Source organism: Cygnus atratus, chromosome 1, assembly GCF_013377495.2.
Source record: "Cygnus atratus isolate AKBS03 ecotype Queensland, Australia chromosome 1, CAtr_DNAZoo_HiC_assembly, whole genome shotgun sequence".
In the NCBI taxonomy this organism is placed as follows: Eukaryota; Metazoa; Chordata; class Aves; order Anseriformes; family Anatidae; genus Cygnus; species Cygnus atratus.
In genome coordinates this window covers 125,335,322-125,354,582 of record NC_066362.1, presented here as the reverse complement: position 1 = coordinate 125,354,582, position 19,261 = coordinate 125,335,322, and the positions used below count along the sequence as shown (strand labels likewise).

Genomic DNA, 19,261 nt, shown 5'->3' with positions numbered 1-19,261 from the left:
GTGAATCATCAGAGGAAACCATTTCCTCACTGACAAGGAGAAGTCCATGTGGGGTAACATTCAAAGCGGATGTAAGCCCATGTTTTGTAAATAGGAATTCTTCATGTGAGTCATCAAACTCTGCATTTGGACCCAGATGAACTACAGTTTTCACCAGCATTTGAAAACTTTGGGTATAGGTGTCCGTTTGGCAACTATTTGAGTTGTTACACTGTTAACATGGTCTGCTCCATTGTCTTCAGAATCATGGCAGTGAAATGTCATCCAGGAATTAGAAATAGACCTGTGACTTTGACAAAGGAACTATTTTGGCTCCTTTGTGTAACATCAGTAGATCGCCATTCACTGGAGTGCCTACACTGTTAGTGTGTTTTGGCTACTGGTTTACCAGAAGCAGCCAGGTAATTCCTGTAGCTAGACTGGCTCTACAGCCTTGATTGTCTACAGCTCTTTACTGAAGTGCCTAAGTATGTTCCTTTACCTTTGATTTCACAGACTACAATTAGGTTTACATTATATCACTTTTGTATGTCTCTTGCTGTACTGAAGCTTCACTAAACCAACAATTTCATAATTCTTGCCGGTTTTTGCCTATATGTTCAATGTTGATCTGCCAGTGCATCCGAGAGCAATCAAGTAGTTTTTTTTTAATCATGAGAAATGCTAGCTCTTTATTCATGGGAACAAATGCACAAACACACATATATGCACATATAGCCATGGAAAAAAATCAAGTTCTTGCAATGCAGCATCTGGTTTTCATTGGGGTCCTGAAAGAGAGGGATCTCCACTTCTTCTCAAAGATCCTCTCTATCGTATTCTGAAAGTACCACCTGAGGGAAAGCTTGCCTAGCAAAATCTTCTGAAACTAAACAAAAAAGGTGACTGTTGGGCCTAGTGACTTACTTTGCAATTCAGCTATATTGATCTAGGGATCTCACGATTGTCATTTTTTGCTATTACAGGATTCCCAGCAGGAGAACTGCAAAAGCCTTTCTTTTGGGGAACAGAGTATCCTAGGTAGGTACTGCATCAGGGGAACCTCTTACACGTGAAAGCAAGGAATAGAAAGTAAAGGTGTTAGAAATACATACAGACAAAGAAGAGGGCATAGAGAAAAAAGGCTATACTGCTAAAGACAGCCAACAAGTAGTTCACAGTAATGCTGTCTTGTCACTGTGTAGGGTAAGCTCAGCCTTTGGATTGCCTTGTTTTTCCCTGCTGTGTCCTGATTTTGCAACAGTTAAAAAAAAATAAATCTGAAAACTGCTGCTTTGTGTGATAACTTTTCTTACCCTGGGGAGCAGTATGTGTGTTGCTGTTGTCTTAAACTGGTGACTGATTTTTCACAGGAATTGCTAATTAAATGCACCTTAGTGGAAGTGGTTCAATGCTATAGTACGCAGATGCAGCAGTGTGCATATGGCAAGTATTAAAAGCAATTGTAAATCAGCTGACCAACACACCTTGAACAGAACTGAATATACTGAGAAGCCATTCATTATCTTTTTCTTTTTTTTTTTTTCTGCTAAAATCTAAGATTAACAGTGGGTCTGCTTGTTGAGGTGCATGAGAATACCTCTATGTGCAAGAGTGATTGTCTGAGCAGGTTTATGTGCTACTATAGACAAGGAAGAGTAATTACAGGTCACATATATTTAATTTTGAAAGATGACTGCTTCTATGCAGTCCAATATCTTTCTATTTTAGGACAGGTTCAGACCAGAAAAAGTCTCTGACACCAGTTTCTGAAAGTTATTTTGTAGTTATAGAAAGTCAATTACAAATGAAACGTGTCCTTAATAAATATTTGTGAAAAAATAAAATCAAACTTTTAAAACATTTTTGGTTTGCCATCTTCCAGTCTGGATGTGTCCCTGTAAACAAGAAATTTGGCAGTATGTGTAGAGAGATGCATTCAATTTAGGAATGAATGAATTTCCATTCAAAAAGAATTCTCCCGAGGCACGTGACTTTCTAGGTGGTAACTGGGGATACAGAAAAGTCCTTTCTGGTTAAGAAGAACTTATTTTCTGCTGTGGTTGTTGCAGATCATTTTCCAGCTTTACTTGCTGAAGAGGTTTCTCTGTGCCCTGACCTTCTGCCATAGTGATAAAATTATGGTTCTTGCAAAGATTTGTACTTTGCTCAGTTCTCTTCTTTAAAGGTTACCTTAGCTTAAATTGGTTTTGCTTGAGTACGTATCAAAATGAAATTTAGTAAACAAATGTAGCTGTTTCATATCAGACAACAGATTGCTTTTGTCCTTGAAATATTCTGGATCTGTTTTCTGTCTGCTTAAAAGAAACAGTACATGGCACTGGAACAGAAAAATCATCAAAAAATCATCAGCACTTGCTGGAAAACTGATTTAGCAAATATTTAACATTTAGTGCAGTTCTAGTGTCCAGTTCCAGCATAACTACTATAAAACAGCTGCATCTATTTGCATAAAGGGAAGTTAAGTTGTCACTTTACATCTCAGTACGTGAAATAAAATACCATCCAAATGCCATTATTCATAGTTATGAGTCTTCAATGCCAGATTTATTGAAATAGAGACATCAGGCTGAGTCAGTAGCTTCCTTGCTGTCCTCAGAGCCTCCCTAGTCCCAGAACATTCCTCTCCAATATGGTACGTGTTGGGCTTGATCTAATCCTCTCCATTTGTGTCTATCTGTGTCCCAAAAGAGAAGAGCATGAGCAGACCTGGGAGCATTTCTGGCAAAGTGGTTGTTGAGCAGGACGAAATGCTGTAGGGGGTTCATAGAAGGAAAGGACAAAATTCATGCCAAACTTCCACACAGGTCTTTTGGAGCTGGGGAAAGACCTGGGTATGCCCGGCAACCAGCCTGCTTTCTTTGCTATCTGTCATTAATAAGATGCATTTAGTAATAGGTCTCATTGGTTCTTCTTGAACTCTTTATAAGTTGCACGCTATTCTTTAAAAGATCCTGAGTAACCACTTTACTTCAGATGTGGAAAACAGGTCTAATATAGTACATTAAGTATGGATAATTATCAATATTTGTTACACAAGATTAGAAATTTGCCACACAAAAGGGTGATATTTTCATTGCAGAAATGTACAGTTTTAACCAACATCTTTTAATGAATGTTTGCAATAGTAGTGGGGAAAAAAAGAAAAAAAAAAAGAAAAAAGCAATAGGGAATATTTTATCACATGTAAATCATGTAAGTTACCTTTCAGGATATGAAAAAAAAAAAAAAAAAGAAATCCAAAGTGAAGAATTGCCATGGGAGAAGGGGAAATTAAATCATATCATACTTTTTGGGCATGACTGAGATGAGCAATTAGTGTGCTACGGATCATTAGGTCCAGTAATAACATGTTACTTCAAAACCCTCAGCCTTTACTCCTGTTTCAATACAATCTGTTGAAAATACTCTAAGCTACTTTGAAACATGGCATCTCAATAACTGAAATAATTAAAATCACAAGGAACAACTTAACAAATGAAAGATGCATTTAGCAGATAACACCCACCCCTCCCCCCCATATCCATTGCTTTTCATACTGAAACTTTCATCCCTATTTCTCCCAGATGCATGTTTATTCGGGTATAACAAGGAAAATATCATTTATTGTCAATCAAGAATACAAAATATTTCTGTCTATTCTGGTTCTCCAGTGCATTTATGTGACTGCAGATCATGCCCTATCCCTGTGCAGGTGCAAGGAAATTGTCTGACCTTTATTTTGAAAACTGAAAGGAGATCTGTTAAATGCTTTGCATTACAGAGTCATTTGCAAGTCTGTTTGTTGCATGCCAGTGAAGAATGATTGGACCTGGCATTACAGAAGCCCACTGCAGCCTTTGATCTATGCTTTTTTCACGACTATAAGAGAATAATACCATCTATAACTTTTTCCTGTTCTTGGTTAAAATATACATAATACAATCAGCTGCAGGAGACATTCTGGAGTTCAGATAATGCTAATAAATGATTTGGTTAAAAGAGTGAGCCACAACAATGCTTTTTGAAATTTTATATTGAAGATTGTTTTTAAACAAGTAAGGATTTAACCTTTAGACTTTCAACAACCTTAAGTCAAAATTGTACCTTATGATTTTTTGTCCCAGCCCCCCCCCAGCCTCTCCCAATTTTAATAACGATCTTTCCTGAGGTACAAATCTGTTTGATCTTCTGTCTTCTGTTCTTTGATTTTTGTGTGTAGACGCTTTCCGAGAACACTGCTTCTTTGTGTTACAGGTCATTAAGCTATGGTGCTATAGGAGTAATTGTTGGCCACGAGTTTACTCATGGATTTGATAATAATGGTGAGTGTTTGTCTGTATGTTGATAACTTTTATTTTCCTTACAGTTGACAGATTAGAAAGATGACATGTGTGTACTTTAGCTCTTTTATTGTTTTTTTTCTTAACAATGCTGAATTGTGTGAAGAAAATTGAAGTGTGCTGTCTTGTTCAAGGTGTCAAATTCCCTAAAGTTGTATTCAGTTCTATAATGGGAAGGTAAGAACCTGGCCAAGGAGTTGTGGTCTGGTCTCCATTGCTTAAACCACCAGCCTGGGAAATGGGACATATATATTTTCCTTGTTTATATGAATGTAGTTCTAATGTTCTGGTTTTGCTCCAAGACAAAAAAAATGTAAACTTCAGAAGTTTCTATGACACGGTTTTTTTAATTTTTTTTCTTGTCAAGTAATAAATTAGTTGTCACCAGGTTTGCAGAATCAAAGACATATAGGCTGAGGATGAAAAATACAATTATATTCACAAGAAAGCTTGTATCCCTCTTACATTACATAACTATAAAATGAATGTGAGCTTTTTACTACTGAGTTGACTGAGGTAAAGATTTTGTCTGCTGATATTAAGTATTTTGTTCACACACTTCCATGAGTACATTTACCTCTAACTTCTATGGAAGTGCTAGATTCCTGAACTGGAAAATTATGGGTGTTGTTCGTTTCATTTTGCTATTGTTTTGTTATTGTTTTGTTTTTCTTTTCCTCTGGAAATGTTTGTTTTCTTTCTTTTTTTTCTTTTTTAAGGTCGGAAATATGACAAAAATGGAAATTTAGACCCATGGTGGACAAATGGCTCTGAAGAAAAATTTAAAGAGAAGACAAAATGCATGATTAATCAATACAGCAGTTACTACTGGAAGAGAGCTGGCTTACATGTATGTAAAACAGAAGTGATTGAAAGCACTGGTATATTAGGAGTGTTTTTTTTTTTTTGTCGTTGTTGTTATTTTGTTTTTTAATCTATCTTTTCATAAATCCCAATATATTGGGATATTAGGCTACCGCCTTCATTTCTCACAACAAATCATTTTCTGAAGTGAATAATTGTGATTAAAATTGTCTGTCAGATTTTATTAGTCCAGTCAAATACCAGTACCCATACCCTGGTGACAGGGTTAAACTGCTTCTCCCCATCATATCATATTGGAAACAGGGGAAGAGGATGGAGCCCCTCAGCAGGGCTGGTCTAATTACTGTGAGCATGTTAAATGTCTTCTGAAGATGAGGTCACTAATGAAATCTGAGCAGCCACTGTTTTTAAAAAGAAGAATATAATAGCATGTTTTATGCATTCCTTTAGCAATTATACTTGATATTTATTACAGCCATAAAAACAGATGCATGAACCCTACTTTATTTCACATTCAACTTTTGCTATTTTTTCCATATGTGCACACAGACCCAACTTGTATCCCAAATGAAGGGAGTATGATAGCAGTAGCTCATAGAAAACAACTGAGAAAGAAAGTGCAAGGCAATTGTTTCTGTTTCATTGTCTATCAGAGATATAGGCTTCTCTGAAAATGTGCACTTTATGTAAGTGTCCCAAACAGAGAATAAATAGGGTAAAACCCAGGTCTTCAAAAGTCAATAGCTAAAATTCCAGTGATGTTGGCCAGGACATGATTTTAATCTTAATATTCAGGATAAAACACATACCCAACCCCCTACTCAATTTCGCCACCTCTACTTACCTTTTAGAAGCAGAATTACAATTAATTCTTTGCCTTTCTAGAACAGAGAAGTTGCATTGAATGCTTAGCAATAATTGCAATACTTTCTTCAGGCTGTTTATATTTGTCTCAGAGATAACAAGACCATATTGTAGTCCAATCTGAAGTTCAACAACTCAGATATAAAGTAATTCATACAAAGTAATTTGCAAATACCAATTCTCAGGCTTGTTCCTGAATGTCTATAGGACAAGAACTATCAATACAAAAATGTCACTTAGGGAAGGTCATTAAAACCTTCCCTAAGAAACAAACAGAGTCATTCCGATGTTCCCACCAATGGTTCCACCATCCACTTTACTTTCTATGGTGTCTCTTGAAATGGGGTAGATCTGAGTTATCCCCTCCAGTATAGTTACCATCTTTGAAGCTGGTGGATGGGCTTATGAAGAGATCCTGTTACCTGCAGCCTTGCCATGTGAGGCTTTTTCCTTCTATTTCTGTGGGATAACCTAAAGCACTATTTAGAGGATAGAAGAATAATCTTAGTATTTTCTGATGTATTTCATAGCTTCTGTATGAAGAGCTATGCATGCAAAGAGCTTTTTCTTCCCCTGTCATTTACATCAATATTCATACATTCTGCAGGTATTTTTACTCCTGTACGAATATTTTACATGGATCAAGAAACCTATTTACTCTTCCTCTTTCTCATTTAGTTTACAATAAAAATGTCTCCAGAAAAGCAAGGTAATGAAAGAAAAAGTGTATATAGAAATAGCTTCAGCTTCAACTGATCAAACAAAGGGCTTATCGTGGTCTCTGAGCCCTGTCATGACCTGTCTGCACCCGCTAGTCTCAGATACCTGACCCAGAGCTTCCTGAGATCAGCGGAAGGACTTCTTCCACTTATTAAAATGACCTATGGCTCACATGCCACTCTAAGCTTACTCTCATTTCATTCTCTAAATTAGTCTACTTCACAAGATAACCGCAAGTAAAATGTGTGAGGATGTAGGCCGGAAAAAAAAGCCAGTCAATACATATGGATGTTCCCTGGTGTCCCAGCAACTTTTCTCCTGACAACCTCCCTCCTATCTCCATGTCTGGCCTTCTGAAGGGAGGAAGGACAGGTAGGAAAGGGTCTGCTCTTTCCTCTACTGCTCCCATTTCTCCTTGTTACGCCCTTGCTAGGTGTCAAGCAAGATCCCTTGGGTCTGATCTGGGTGCTCATCTACACTGAGTGGTGGGACTGTGTGCATGTGCCTGTGTATCTCCTGAGCCCTTTTACCTTTTCTACCCCATTTTTTCCTTTTATACCAACCTGAAAATAAAGTGGCTCCTGAACCCAGACCCTCCTATGCTCATCCGCCATGGCATCAGAGAGCATGGCATTGGAAGATTTGCCAGTCAGCATTGGTCTTCAGAGCTCAGCTCAAAACTGTGCTCATTACATTGTTCATTTTAGGCACAATAGAGAGTAAAACTGCTTAATTACAAATACTGTCTGGTAGCACTAAGACCCTATCAGCTGGGTAATTGGAGATAACGCTGCACTTGCAGAAATGAGGATTTCTCCATGATGATATTGCACTTTGTAATACCAGGAAACTGGCTTTTTCAGAAAGTTGTGATAGCGCTGCTTCTCACAACATATTCTTGTTTCCATCGCTCTTGCTCTTGTAATCAATATTGGGGAAAAGCAACATGAATCTCCTTCACAGATATTTTTAGAGCACTGAATATACTATCAATTTCAATTCTGTACCTGACGGCTATTTTTAATTATGCTCTTCTATGTTTTGACTTAAAAGTCATTTTAGCATCCCAGGAGTATATAAAGAGTTATGTAGAGAAACAAATATAACCTTTTGGATAAAAGTTTATGAAGGGGGCTACTGGATCTCACATGTAACCAGAGAAAAACAATCTTCAGGGGAAAATTATTGATTCTCAGATCAAAGATCAGGGACAGGATTTTTGAGTGCCTTTTATCTACTACATTTTGTGCTACAAAGATATAGGCAAAGAGCCAGGATAACTCATAACAGAGGATTATTTACTGACAGTTTTCACAATGAAAACCAGTTTTCTTAACCAGAGATATGATGGCTGAAATTGGATGAGGTTGTCCTTGCCTTCCTTTATTTTTTTTCCCTGTCCCTTAAAGTTGATCAAGAAGGAAGTTCAGAAACAGGTCAAATGACTGAAGTGCTTTCATTCTGCCAGGTGAATGGCAAGAGGACTTTGGCAGAAAACATTGCAGATAATGGAGGTTTGCGAGAGGCTTTCAGAGTAAGTATACGAAAAATGTCTGGAACATGGTATTACTAAAAAAAAAAAAGAGTGAGAGAGAGAAAGACAGTTGTGTTTAGGTTCCATGTCACTGGAAGACACTTTGTATCTCTTTCTTTTCAGGCATACAGGAGATGGATTAGAGAAAAGAGAGGAGGAGAAGAAGAACCTTTACTGCCAGGCCTTGACTTCACACACAACCAGCTTTTCTTTCTGAGTTATGCCCATGTGAGTAATACAAATGTGTTTTGAGTCTCCATCTATTGACCTGCACAATGTACAGTGCAGAGATGAGGCTGCTTTGTTTCAACAATCTATAGCAACCAAATCCATACTTTTAATGATATAAACAGAGACTTATTTTCACAAGACTATTATTTCTTCTCTTTCTCTCTTCATTCTCATTCACCTATCTATGGTACCAGAAATGCTGAAGTTATTCTTTTTTTTTTTGCACAGTGCTCTTGCAGCAGCTTTCTTTCTTCTTGCTGCTGCCATCCACTGCAAAACTTGTCTTGCACATATTGATTCTATAACCTCTTTCTATGCTCGCATCCCAGTTTTCTGGTGCTTAAAGTGTGCAGAATTTTATGACTCTTTTCCATCAGCAGTTTATCCACTACAAACTCCTGTTGCAAATATACCACCACCATTTGTTACTGAGCAGATTGTTCAGTGAAACTAAGCAGTGGTGAAGAAAATCTTTGCTTCTTTTTTTTTCACCTTTGTTTGCTGTACATTGGACACCCTGTAGTAAAACTTTGATAGAAGATGTGAGTTTTTGTAAAAACAAGGGAGAGAATCAGAAATGATTTATTTGTATAAAAGAACTGGGCAAACTCCCTATATGAGGAGTAAAAGTTGAGCTATAAAATTGCATCAGCCACCTGAAGGAATGAATCATCGAAAATTGAAGAAACAGGACCCAGTGCAACCAATGTTGGTTTTAAACCTACCCTGGCACTTCTCTGCCAAGGGTACAGGTAGCAGTGTAGCAGTGTACAGGTCTACGACCACCTAAGTTTGACAATATTAACTGATGAAAAGATTGCATTTTGGTAGTTTATACTGAAGCACATGTATTTTATATGTGGTCTGGCTTAAAGGATTTTGATAGAAAATATTCGACACGGGCTTAGGTAAGGTAAGGAGTGAGAGATTGAGGTTTTTCATGCAATGGATACAGCATAAGAGGGATTACTCAGTTGTGCAAATATTCTCTCTACTCTGTTTTGTGGTCAGTTACAATTGGGCCAAGCATTGTATTAGGAATAGTGAATTGGGGAACACTAATGGAAACTTGAAAAATGTTTCATTTCAAAAGAAACTGCCTTTCCAATGTGGAACAAATGTAAGGTAATACAGCTGCAATTTTAGAGATGGGAAACATCATTATACATACCTTTTACACATTACATAGCTTTGAGACCAAGAAATATCCTTGGTAATTATTAAGGTGTGAGATGCTCCAGCACAAGCTGAAAATCAAACTACAATTATAGAGCATATCAAACAAAGAACTGGTAAAGTGGCTATGATTAGATGAAGGGAATGAGTGGGTGGAGAAAAACAGCAGGTGGGGACTGGATCCATTAAGGGATTTCAAAAAACAGGAGAATATATCAGGAGAACGCTGCAAGCTAGCAAAGGTGAAACCAAATAGGAGTTAGAGGTGTCTTTCCATTTCGTACATTCTATACGTAACGAGCATCTTAAGAACTGTGATGTTACATTCTGCTTTAACTTGCAAGGTCATTCCAAATGATGTGCCTATTTCTTCTTTTTATTTTTTATTAGGTAAGATGCAACTCCTTTAGATCAGAATCTGCAAGAGAACAAATATATGCTGGAGCTCACAGCCCTCCTATGTTCAGGTAGTATAAATAATATATTTACTTAGTATACATGCAGAATCATCACTGCAGCAGTCAAGAGCAGAAATTTAGCATGTTAAGAGAAGTTAAGAAAAAGTTAAAACAAAATTTGCCTATGGTCTTGGCCTAGATTCAAAGTCAAGTGTTTTTATTAGCTTATATTCTGCTGTTACAAATGCTCTTCTGTAAAAATGAGGGACTTGCATCCACCCTCAAAAGCAGTTGAACCAGAACATACTGTGATCCTTGTGATGTTCTATAATCAAGACCTGAGTATATGAAATGTCTCATCTATCAGTTGTTTTTTTTTTTTTTCTTTTTCCTATGACAATCTAGTTTGGAAAACAATGAATATTAGGAAGGTCCTTAATTCAAACTGCCTGAGTTCATTAAAGCTTTAAAGAGAGTGCCTTGAATTATACTAATAGTGAACAGGTAGAAAAGCAAAGCGAAACATGCCACATCGGTTCAGTTCAAGACTGAACTCTTCAGTTGACCTCCAAGACACAATTCTTAAAGGAGCTGTGGTAGTCCAGCCATAACAGCATGTCCACCTCTTTGCCCAAGAGGCCTCTGCCAGGCTCTCTTAACAACTGAACATCAAGAAGGAGAGACTGGAAAAGGAGGAACGTTTAAAGACTATGTAAGAATTAAGAAGCCAATGTTTATTTCTCTGTATCTCCACAGAGTCTGCATAACCAAGGGCAATTTTTGTTTCTTCTGGGATTCATGTCATTTGCATTTACTTCACCAAGAATTGTGTATTTGCCCTCAGTCAGGTTATCTTACGGTGTTTCCTACCACTTTCTATTGACTAAAGAGGAAGCTGGGATTTTCCTTGTCTAAATTTAGGTGTTATGAACTCCCTTTGCCTCATATCTATCTCTCTTGATAAAGGAAAAATAGCAACACTGTCTTCACAGGGGAGCTGTGAGGTTGCTTCATGGACCGAAGGGTACAGGTACTCTGACATATTCCCTGGACAGCCATACCAAAGCTGGACATATAAACACAGTATGCATAGCACACCTTGGGGTACTTATAACCAGAATGAGTTAAGAAATAATGGAGCTGGAAAGATTATAGCACAAATTTAATGTAAGCTAACAATGCAGATGAATATGCCTGGTCTTGGTAGATTTCTGCACTCTGCACTTAAACTTGCAGTAGCATACCTTAGCAATACTTGCCACATCAGCTTGAGTAAAACGACTATGATATACAAATTTACATGCCTTTTAACAATTGAAAAATACTTCTTGACAATGAAGACTGCAGTATCCACCTGATCTTCAGCCTACAGAGTGGTATTTTTTATAACTCATACATGTCAGATTTTGATAAAAACAACCATTTCTTGGCTTTAAAAGTCCTCATATTTATTTACCTTTCTCTATGTACGAAATCATCACATTGCTACATTTCTATGAGATGGTGCAAAACACAAAATATGCAGAGAAACCTAAGGATAATGCATTCATGAGGAAAAACTCTTATTTAGCTGAAGGAGTCAGGTTATGGAAGACAATTACAGAGAAGATTAGATGAATTTTGAGTCTAGAAAATATAGACAAATCTTTATCTTAGTTTTTATGTGAGATAGCCAGAACAATCTTCTGTTTCAGAACTTAAGAGAAATTTTGGTTTGTCTCTTCTTCCATGTCATATCAACTGGAATAATATTATCTGTTTCCCCCAGCTTTGCTTCATTTATGTCCCAAGACCATTATGATTATAGCAGCAATGTAGCTGCTTTCCAAAATGACAGTACTTGCTATCCAGACATCCCAAACAGACTTTTCTAAGTAATTATAAAAAGTAATCATAAAATAATAAAAACGAAACACACACATCTTGAGCATGGGTGTGTGCATCTGAGCTAGTCACCCCCAGTTCTCTTCTCAGTCAAAAAAGAATAGGTATTTTGAATGCATATCATATCATTCTGTAAATAAATAAGCTGGATTACTTCAACTCTGCAAGTACACCTTTCTATTGACAGTCAAGAGAGCCCAAGGTGACCCATTCAAGGGAAGGTGTCTCTGCTGTAGGTCAGTGGTTTGAAATCCAGACAGCCCATTCTGATTCCACAGTTAACATGGCAATGTCAAACTGTACATAGAAAAGTCATATTAATGGACACATAAAGATCTCTTGCTGACTAGATTCTGGTTTTATTTAAGTGGCAGATCTTCCATATTAGCATGGGAGTTCACTTATTTTGAATGCCGATTTCAAAGTGAACTCCCCAATGTGGCAGGCAGAATGCCCACCAACGTAAGTAGCAATCCAGCATGACCAGCTCTTTCTGTTCCAGCACCTGAGTAGGTATTTGTGATGTTTCTACGGTAAAGGTGTATATCTTATTTGAAGCCCAACAACATTTTGTAATTCTCCCTACAAAACTGACCTTTAGATATTTTTGCACCAGCTGACTGCAAATTCTCTTACCCACAGAAAGTCTAATCAATGTAATAAGAATGTTTTCTACCATGCTGAGCTATGCTGAGAAGATGATTGCCTGCAATGGAGAAAAATGTCTTCCCACTGCATAAGAAGGAGAGCAGAAAGGCACACAATTAATATCTCAGTAGATACCTTTCTGCTTTTAACTCAGGCTGCTGTTTACTTTAATACCATTTCAAATTTCAGGTTAGTAAACTCCAAGATGCTTAAAAGCATAGGAAAAATCTGCAAACAACACAATTCCAATCTAGCAATGGTAAAATAATCATTTCTGACAGCATGAAATAGTACAGACATGGAAGAAGAAACCAAAGATGACTGCACACAGGAGCTCTTCCCGTGTACCTGGAGGTGCCGGTCTAAGATTCAGGCACATGGTCTAGCTTGTGTGAGGAGGAGAAGTGCTGCTTTTTCACTGTCATGCCATCTGGGGTGGAAGCAAGAGAGCTTGGGAGGTGGTCAGGTCAGAAGCTTCAGAAAATGGATTTCCAAAATATCGAAAGGGCTGGGATGCCCAAGGTTGAGCTGGCTGAGAGGCTCAGTCTGTCACCCTGGCTTCAGGCTGCAAAGTCTTGGGGAGATGGCTTGTGTGTGTGTGGGTAGGGGGTGTTGTTACAGGAACCTGGTTGGCATGAGCCAAATCAAACCACTTCCAGCACAACCCCCGTGTGTGCTTACACACTGCAGTGTGCTGGGCTGCAGCAGTTCGGCAGCTGCTGGAAGAAGGGTTCCACCACACAAGGCTACTGCTGATGTCCCCCCACCTTTCCTGCCAAAGCTCAGATTGGAATATCGTTCTAAATGACATGGTATCTGCTAAAAAGCAATTATTTTCAGTTGAGTTTCTAGCAAAGTATGATGTTTCTCAAAGCACTGAATGAAACAAGATTGTCTTCACATTGGCTTTAAATAGGAGTGCTTCTCCTGAACTTTTTATTTCTGGAGAAATGACAAGGGAAGCCTGAAAATTCAACCCGAAGTGAATATGTTGAAACACTCACAGGTCTGTGATGTTTGACAGAAGATAACCTGCCTGTTGAGAACTTTTCTTTTCTCTTTGCAGAGTTATTGGTGCCATGAGCAACTTTGAAGAGTTCCGTAAGGCTTTCAGCTGCCCAGTAAACACGAATATGAACCGAGGGGCAGAATCCTGCCGGCTGTGGTAGACATCCCACACAGGTCTTTTGTCAACAGGGGTCTGCAATGTGAACTGCTGCATCTGAGCTCATGCCCACCACTAGAGTTTCAGAATAATGTTCTGCAATCTGGAGAGGTGTTACTTCAAATGCACCCATATGGATGAACTATATGGACACTCCTTTTATCCATAAAACTCCTCCTGTTCATCTGCAGTTGCATTGCCATTGATGGGTAACTGCCATTATCAATTCTAATTCCTGATTTATATGTGAGCAAGAGGTAAATGCTAAAATCTAGTTTTAATCTATTGCTCTGCAGGGGTGCTATGCAGAATGCTCCCATACAAAATTTGTTCTTTTTGGATGAAGAAATTCATGAGACCTACTATAAAGCCAACTCTGATCTGCTGTGTGATACAGCATTTTCATAACTTAAACTGTCACTGCCCAGCATGCCATAAATGATGTTGCATGATGTAAAGGCACAAGACTTTATATAAATTTGGTTTAATATGTCAGATTAGTGCCTTAGGTTTTGGAACAGCTTCAAGCTGAGAAAGCACCTCATGGTTTCCATCTGCTAGGACTAAATAGAAAGGATACTTTTCAGATCCTGTCCTTTTCTAATTTTAGAACAGCTTATGACAAAAATCAACGTATGGTGAAAAAACAGAGGCTTGCAGAGGGATTTCCCAGCACCATGATACCCAGATTTATTACAGCACTTATTCCTGTTTAAAGTGTGGGCAGTTTTCTTCCCCATGGGCTGAATTTTATGTTGTGCTGAAGATGGTTTCACCTACATTTATTTTTAAGCCCGAAATACTACACCAGTTTTAATTTTATTATGTGTTAGTGTCTGAGATTTACAGAAGAATATAAGTAGTATACATGTTTGTCCTCATGTTCTGAACAGGGCAAGATTACCTGTAGTTTTAAGGAAAGAAGAATATGTGACTGAAAAACAGAGTGCCAGCAGCATTTGACTTGTCTGGGTCAAAAGATCAGTTTAGAAGTAGAGGACTTTTAAATGCAGCATATACACAGGCCAGTTGAGTTTTTTATCTGATTTCTAACGATATTAAATAAAAATAAAATAAAATTTAGTAGCAGAAAATATTTAATGCAAAATTATTAGTAAAGGGGGAAGAAAACTAAGATAGCCCTTTCTTCCCTAACAGAAAGATACATATTTAACTGGTATTTATTTATACCCTGTGCATTAATTCATTTTTGGATTGTGGAATCATTTCAAATGGAGAGAGAGCTTCTTTACATTGATTTAATTACTGCAAATCTATATGTCTGTGTATATATATTATATATATACAAAAAATATAGATTCTTCTATTAATTTGTTTAAGTTTTATTTTATCAGTATATAAATATTAGTAAGATACATTTTTTTACAAGGATTGATCAAATATTTTCTAACAGTCAAGGTGGATGAAGGTTCAGCTGAAGCTAAGTTTTTGCAAATGGGGTTAGTTTCCTATGTTTCTTTATAAAGAAGGGAGACATTATGGAAACATACTTCATAAAAGAAAATAGATCCTCAAACTACCTTTCAGAGTGAAGGAACTAAACTTAAGTCATTCCTAAACTTAAGTCATTGTTGCCACAATCAAAAAATTATGTTTTAGGGGCTAGGATTTTCTTTTAATTTTCCCCTGAAGAAAATCAATTTTTTCTTAAGAGCAAACGCACTTTTCTTCCTTTGAGCCAGCTCTTAGTTCTATGGAACATAGTTTATTTTTTGAGTTGACACTAACATTTTTATTTTTTTTCCTGGAGATATTTTTCACACAAACTATTTAGATGACAGTATTTTCATAAGAACTTTCCTCAGACAAGTAGGAATGGGTCTTGAGCAAAGTCACAGGGTTTGCCTACTAATGGGAAAGTTCCTCAACAAATTGAGTGCTGTCCTGATTTCATTCCTGTTCTCATACAAGTACTGAGACAACTTGATATTGGCTGTTTTGGATCAACAGCACAAAGTTCAGGGGTGAAATCCTGGCCTCATTAAAGGTAGTACCAATACGGTCATTGTCCTCAAAGAAGTCAGAACAGTGACTCAAACACTTATCTAAACTTTCTAAATTACTGGCCTAGGCAAGAATGTTTTCACAACAGTCAGCTTGGAGTTTTCTAATTTTATCTCTTGGGTCAGAGATGCATTTGAAAGAATTTCTCTCTCATGGCTATTTTCCAGTGGGACAGATCTTGTCATTTTGTATTTTTTTTGGGGGGGGGGGTCTAACTCTCTACTGGATAGTGATTTCTTCTAAAACGCCTTATGTCACACTTGCTAGGCTCAGGGCTTTCATGTTTAATACCAAAGACTTTTGAACTGTGCCATGGATATTCCCAATATCACAGCTACTACTGCAAAACCTTCTCATCCTTGCTAGGGCAGGCACCCGTCTCCTACAGAGGGCAGCGGAACGGGTCCTGGGCTGGGGGCATTGCAGGGAGGTGTGGGGCTTGTGGACAATGCACTGGAAGGAACGAAGAGGGGGCATGGCCAGATTTTGGACCCCACTTTTAGAAGTTGAGAAGAGGCCTATGTACTGCCAGGAAAGCCAGAAGTCCCTGCTGCTGACATGCACGTTCATCAGTAGTATCTGAGTCTGGGCAATCTTGCTGTTGACTCAGGTGTTTGCTGCCTTGGGTTTAGGTCTTGCATACGGCAGCATGCACAGCTTTGTGTTAGCACAAGGAGCCAGTCCCACCTTACGTGCCTGCTTCTTACCTCCAACCAACCAAAGAGCTGATTGCACAATTTACAGTTTACAATTCACTTTGGAATCAGCTATTTAGGTGCCAGGTGGACAGCAAAGCAGAAGGTAACTAAGCACATTCATAAAATTTGGTCACCTAAGATAGCTAGAAAAATGGTGATGATATGTGAGGTCCCTTCACATTGCCTCTATTTTAACAGATTCCCTGGCCCTGCTTTGTTTTCACACTGTGCCTCCCTGGTCTGTGCTAGTAATGTCTTGCTGTATTACTATCAGGTTCACTTACTGCATCTATGCAAACAGTTCCTTCATCATATATGTTTTACTCCTAGAACTTCTGTATTGATATATTTTTTTAATTGCCAGTAATTATTGCAACACTCTTTTTGCCTTAAGCACACTGTAAAATGTTTCCTTCTCTTGGGTCAGTAATCTTCTTATCTTCCAGTGGTCAGGAGGGGAAAGATATCCTATGAAAAAAAAGCAACACATTTTACCTGTGTGAATTTGAATAGAGAAATAACCCCTACCCCTGTCCCATGTCCTCTTCTTCTGGTCCTGAAACTATGCAAACATTTTTTTTTTTTTCCCCTGACCCTGAGAAAGCCGTAATACCACCTCGTACGCTGTGAGTATTTCTGCTGATCCTGTTGTGAAAGTGTGAAAGAGTAGCTTTACACGAGTGGCTCTCTGAAAAGGCAGCTGAGCAACTCACCTGTGTAAACCACTTAGATATGTCAATGATGTCTAGGCTGGGGCCTGATGCTGAAGGACCAAAAAACCCAGCTGCATTATAAAGCTCTGCCTTGAGCCTCGTGCAAGGGAACTTCAGCATTCTCACATAAGAATGCTATCATGACACTAAATGTTTGAAACATTTATGAAATAAACAGGTGGTTTTATGTGTAACTTTTTCCTGAGTATTATTCACAAATTACAGCATAGAAGTCTGTCTTACAGCAATGTAATATATATATCTGTCTCCAAATAAATATTAAAAACCTGACGACTCAAGAGACAAAACCATAGTGAGTTAAAAGGTCTTTTGTGTTTGTGTCTTTTTAATCTGGATTTTTATTTCTCTCGTGAGTCTATTCTACTTCCTAATTTTCCTTCTTGCGTGGTAAGTTAACAGACTATTTCAAAGACAATTGTGTTAGCCAATAAGAGCCAAAGTGATGAAGAATTTTTGTATGCATGCACTATGGCAGAATCTGGTTGTCCTGTAACTGCCCAACTCTGCAATGTTACTTCTGTAATATGTAGTCTTTATAAAATGTAATAAAGAGCATAATGACATGGCCCCAGGTTCTCAAGGCTACCGTTATTGTTTGGCAGCGAAAGAAGGGCCATCTCCAGCCAGAGTTTATTAAGCTCTACTTGCCCCTGCTAATCCACTGGAGGCGATTAAAATAAACATAGGACAAGCTACTGTGGATGAGGGATGGATGGTGCAGAAACTGCAGAGGGGAAGGCAGAAGAACTGCCCCAATGTGAAGCCTCTGAATCATAACAGGGGGTGAGAGAACAGCTACCTGTGTACTTAAAAGTAAGGTTTGTGCGGTAGGAGATGAATGAGCAGAGCAAATGTTGGGATGGGAGCGTGAAACCAGCCTCGGCATGAGGGAAATATTTTGCTCAACTCTCACGGGATTTGCTGAGCTTGTCTGTGTCTTGGAAAGAGGCTTTAACAGTGGCTGCACATCGCCCTGAGGAATTCAGGGTTTATCTGCTACAGCAAGAGCCTGCCTCACTGATCAGACAATTTAATCCCATTTAAAAAGTAATATATATTTAAAAAAAAAAAAAAAGAAAGAAATTAAAGATTCCCTAGGGACTCTCCAACACAGCACCATGTTTTATTAAATATAACATCAAAGCTGGAAGTTACTGAGAATCAAGATAATGTGTTACACTAATTTGTCATCAAAGAAACAGATATAATGATATAATTTTAATTATCCATAAGCATCACAGCTGAAAGAGCTTTATGTACAAGGTTAGACAAATACACAGATGCATATATTAACTGTGGGTGTGAACCTAAATGCAGATTTTCAAAAATGTACCTAAAAAATGTATCACATCCCTGTCTAGGCTTTGAACCCGTGAAAAGTGACCTATTTAAAAAAGCCTGGGGATTTCAAAAGGGATTTTCTTTTTTTTTTAATTCTACCACAAAGTTTACTCAGGATATCAACACTTCTTTGAATAATGATAGTATTGGTTGTTTTGCATGGCCAATGTATAGTGCCCTTCTGAAATGTGAGTAGCAGAGATTTTGGTACAGGAACCTGAAAAAATATGATGTCACATTCTCTTGCTTCAACACTAGGAAAGTATTTGTGTAAAACCACCGGCAACAAAAATCTCATATATAACAAATATGGAAAATAAATATATGTCACTGCATGCAATTAAAAATATCGAAATATCACTCTTGCAGAAGAAGCAGCTGACCCACCAGAGCTGGGAAATGGTACACAAACTTGCCAGATCATTCCTGCTGGGAGAAAAATGGGAGTGCAGGAGCCCTGCTGGCCTTCGTGACTGGGCACTGGGGCATGCATACATGGGTGTTGCAGCTCAGTACCTGGGTGGGGGCTAAGCACTGCATTGGCTGGAACTCACTGCATCGTCCAGGAGACTGGATGGGCTGTCTGATGGTTCTACGGGATCTGTAATTCTGCCACTGCCTCCTACTTTCCTGCATCCTTTTTGTCCCCCAAACACATGTAACAGGCTTATAAATTAATCAATTTATATCATATCA

The 19,261-nt window shown here is 38.1% G+C and overlaps 1 protein-coding gene across 1 annotated transcript in view; it reads left to right on the top strand.

The window, feature by feature from the left end:
* Positions 1-17,791, top strand: part of PHEX (phosphate regulating endopeptidase X-linked) — a 100,790-nt gene extending 82,999 nt beyond the window's left edge. Inside the window, exons 16-22 of the mRNA XM_035542144.2 lie at positions 966-1,020; positions 4,237-4,304; positions 5,042-5,172; positions 8,200-8,265; positions 8,389-8,493; positions 10,063-10,139; positions 13,669-17,791. Of these exons, the coding sequence (XP_035398037.1) occupies positions 966-1,020; positions 4,237-4,304; positions 5,042-5,172; positions 8,200-8,265; positions 8,389-8,493; positions 10,063-10,139; positions 13,669-13,771 (605 nt within the window). The 3' untranslated portion in view covers positions 13,772-17,791. The remainder of the gene's footprint in view (positions 1-965; positions 1,021-4,236; positions 4,305-5,041; positions 5,173-8,199; positions 8,266-8,388; positions 8,494-10,062; positions 10,140-13,668) is intronic.
* Positions 17,792-19,261: the final 1,470 nt, after the last annotated feature.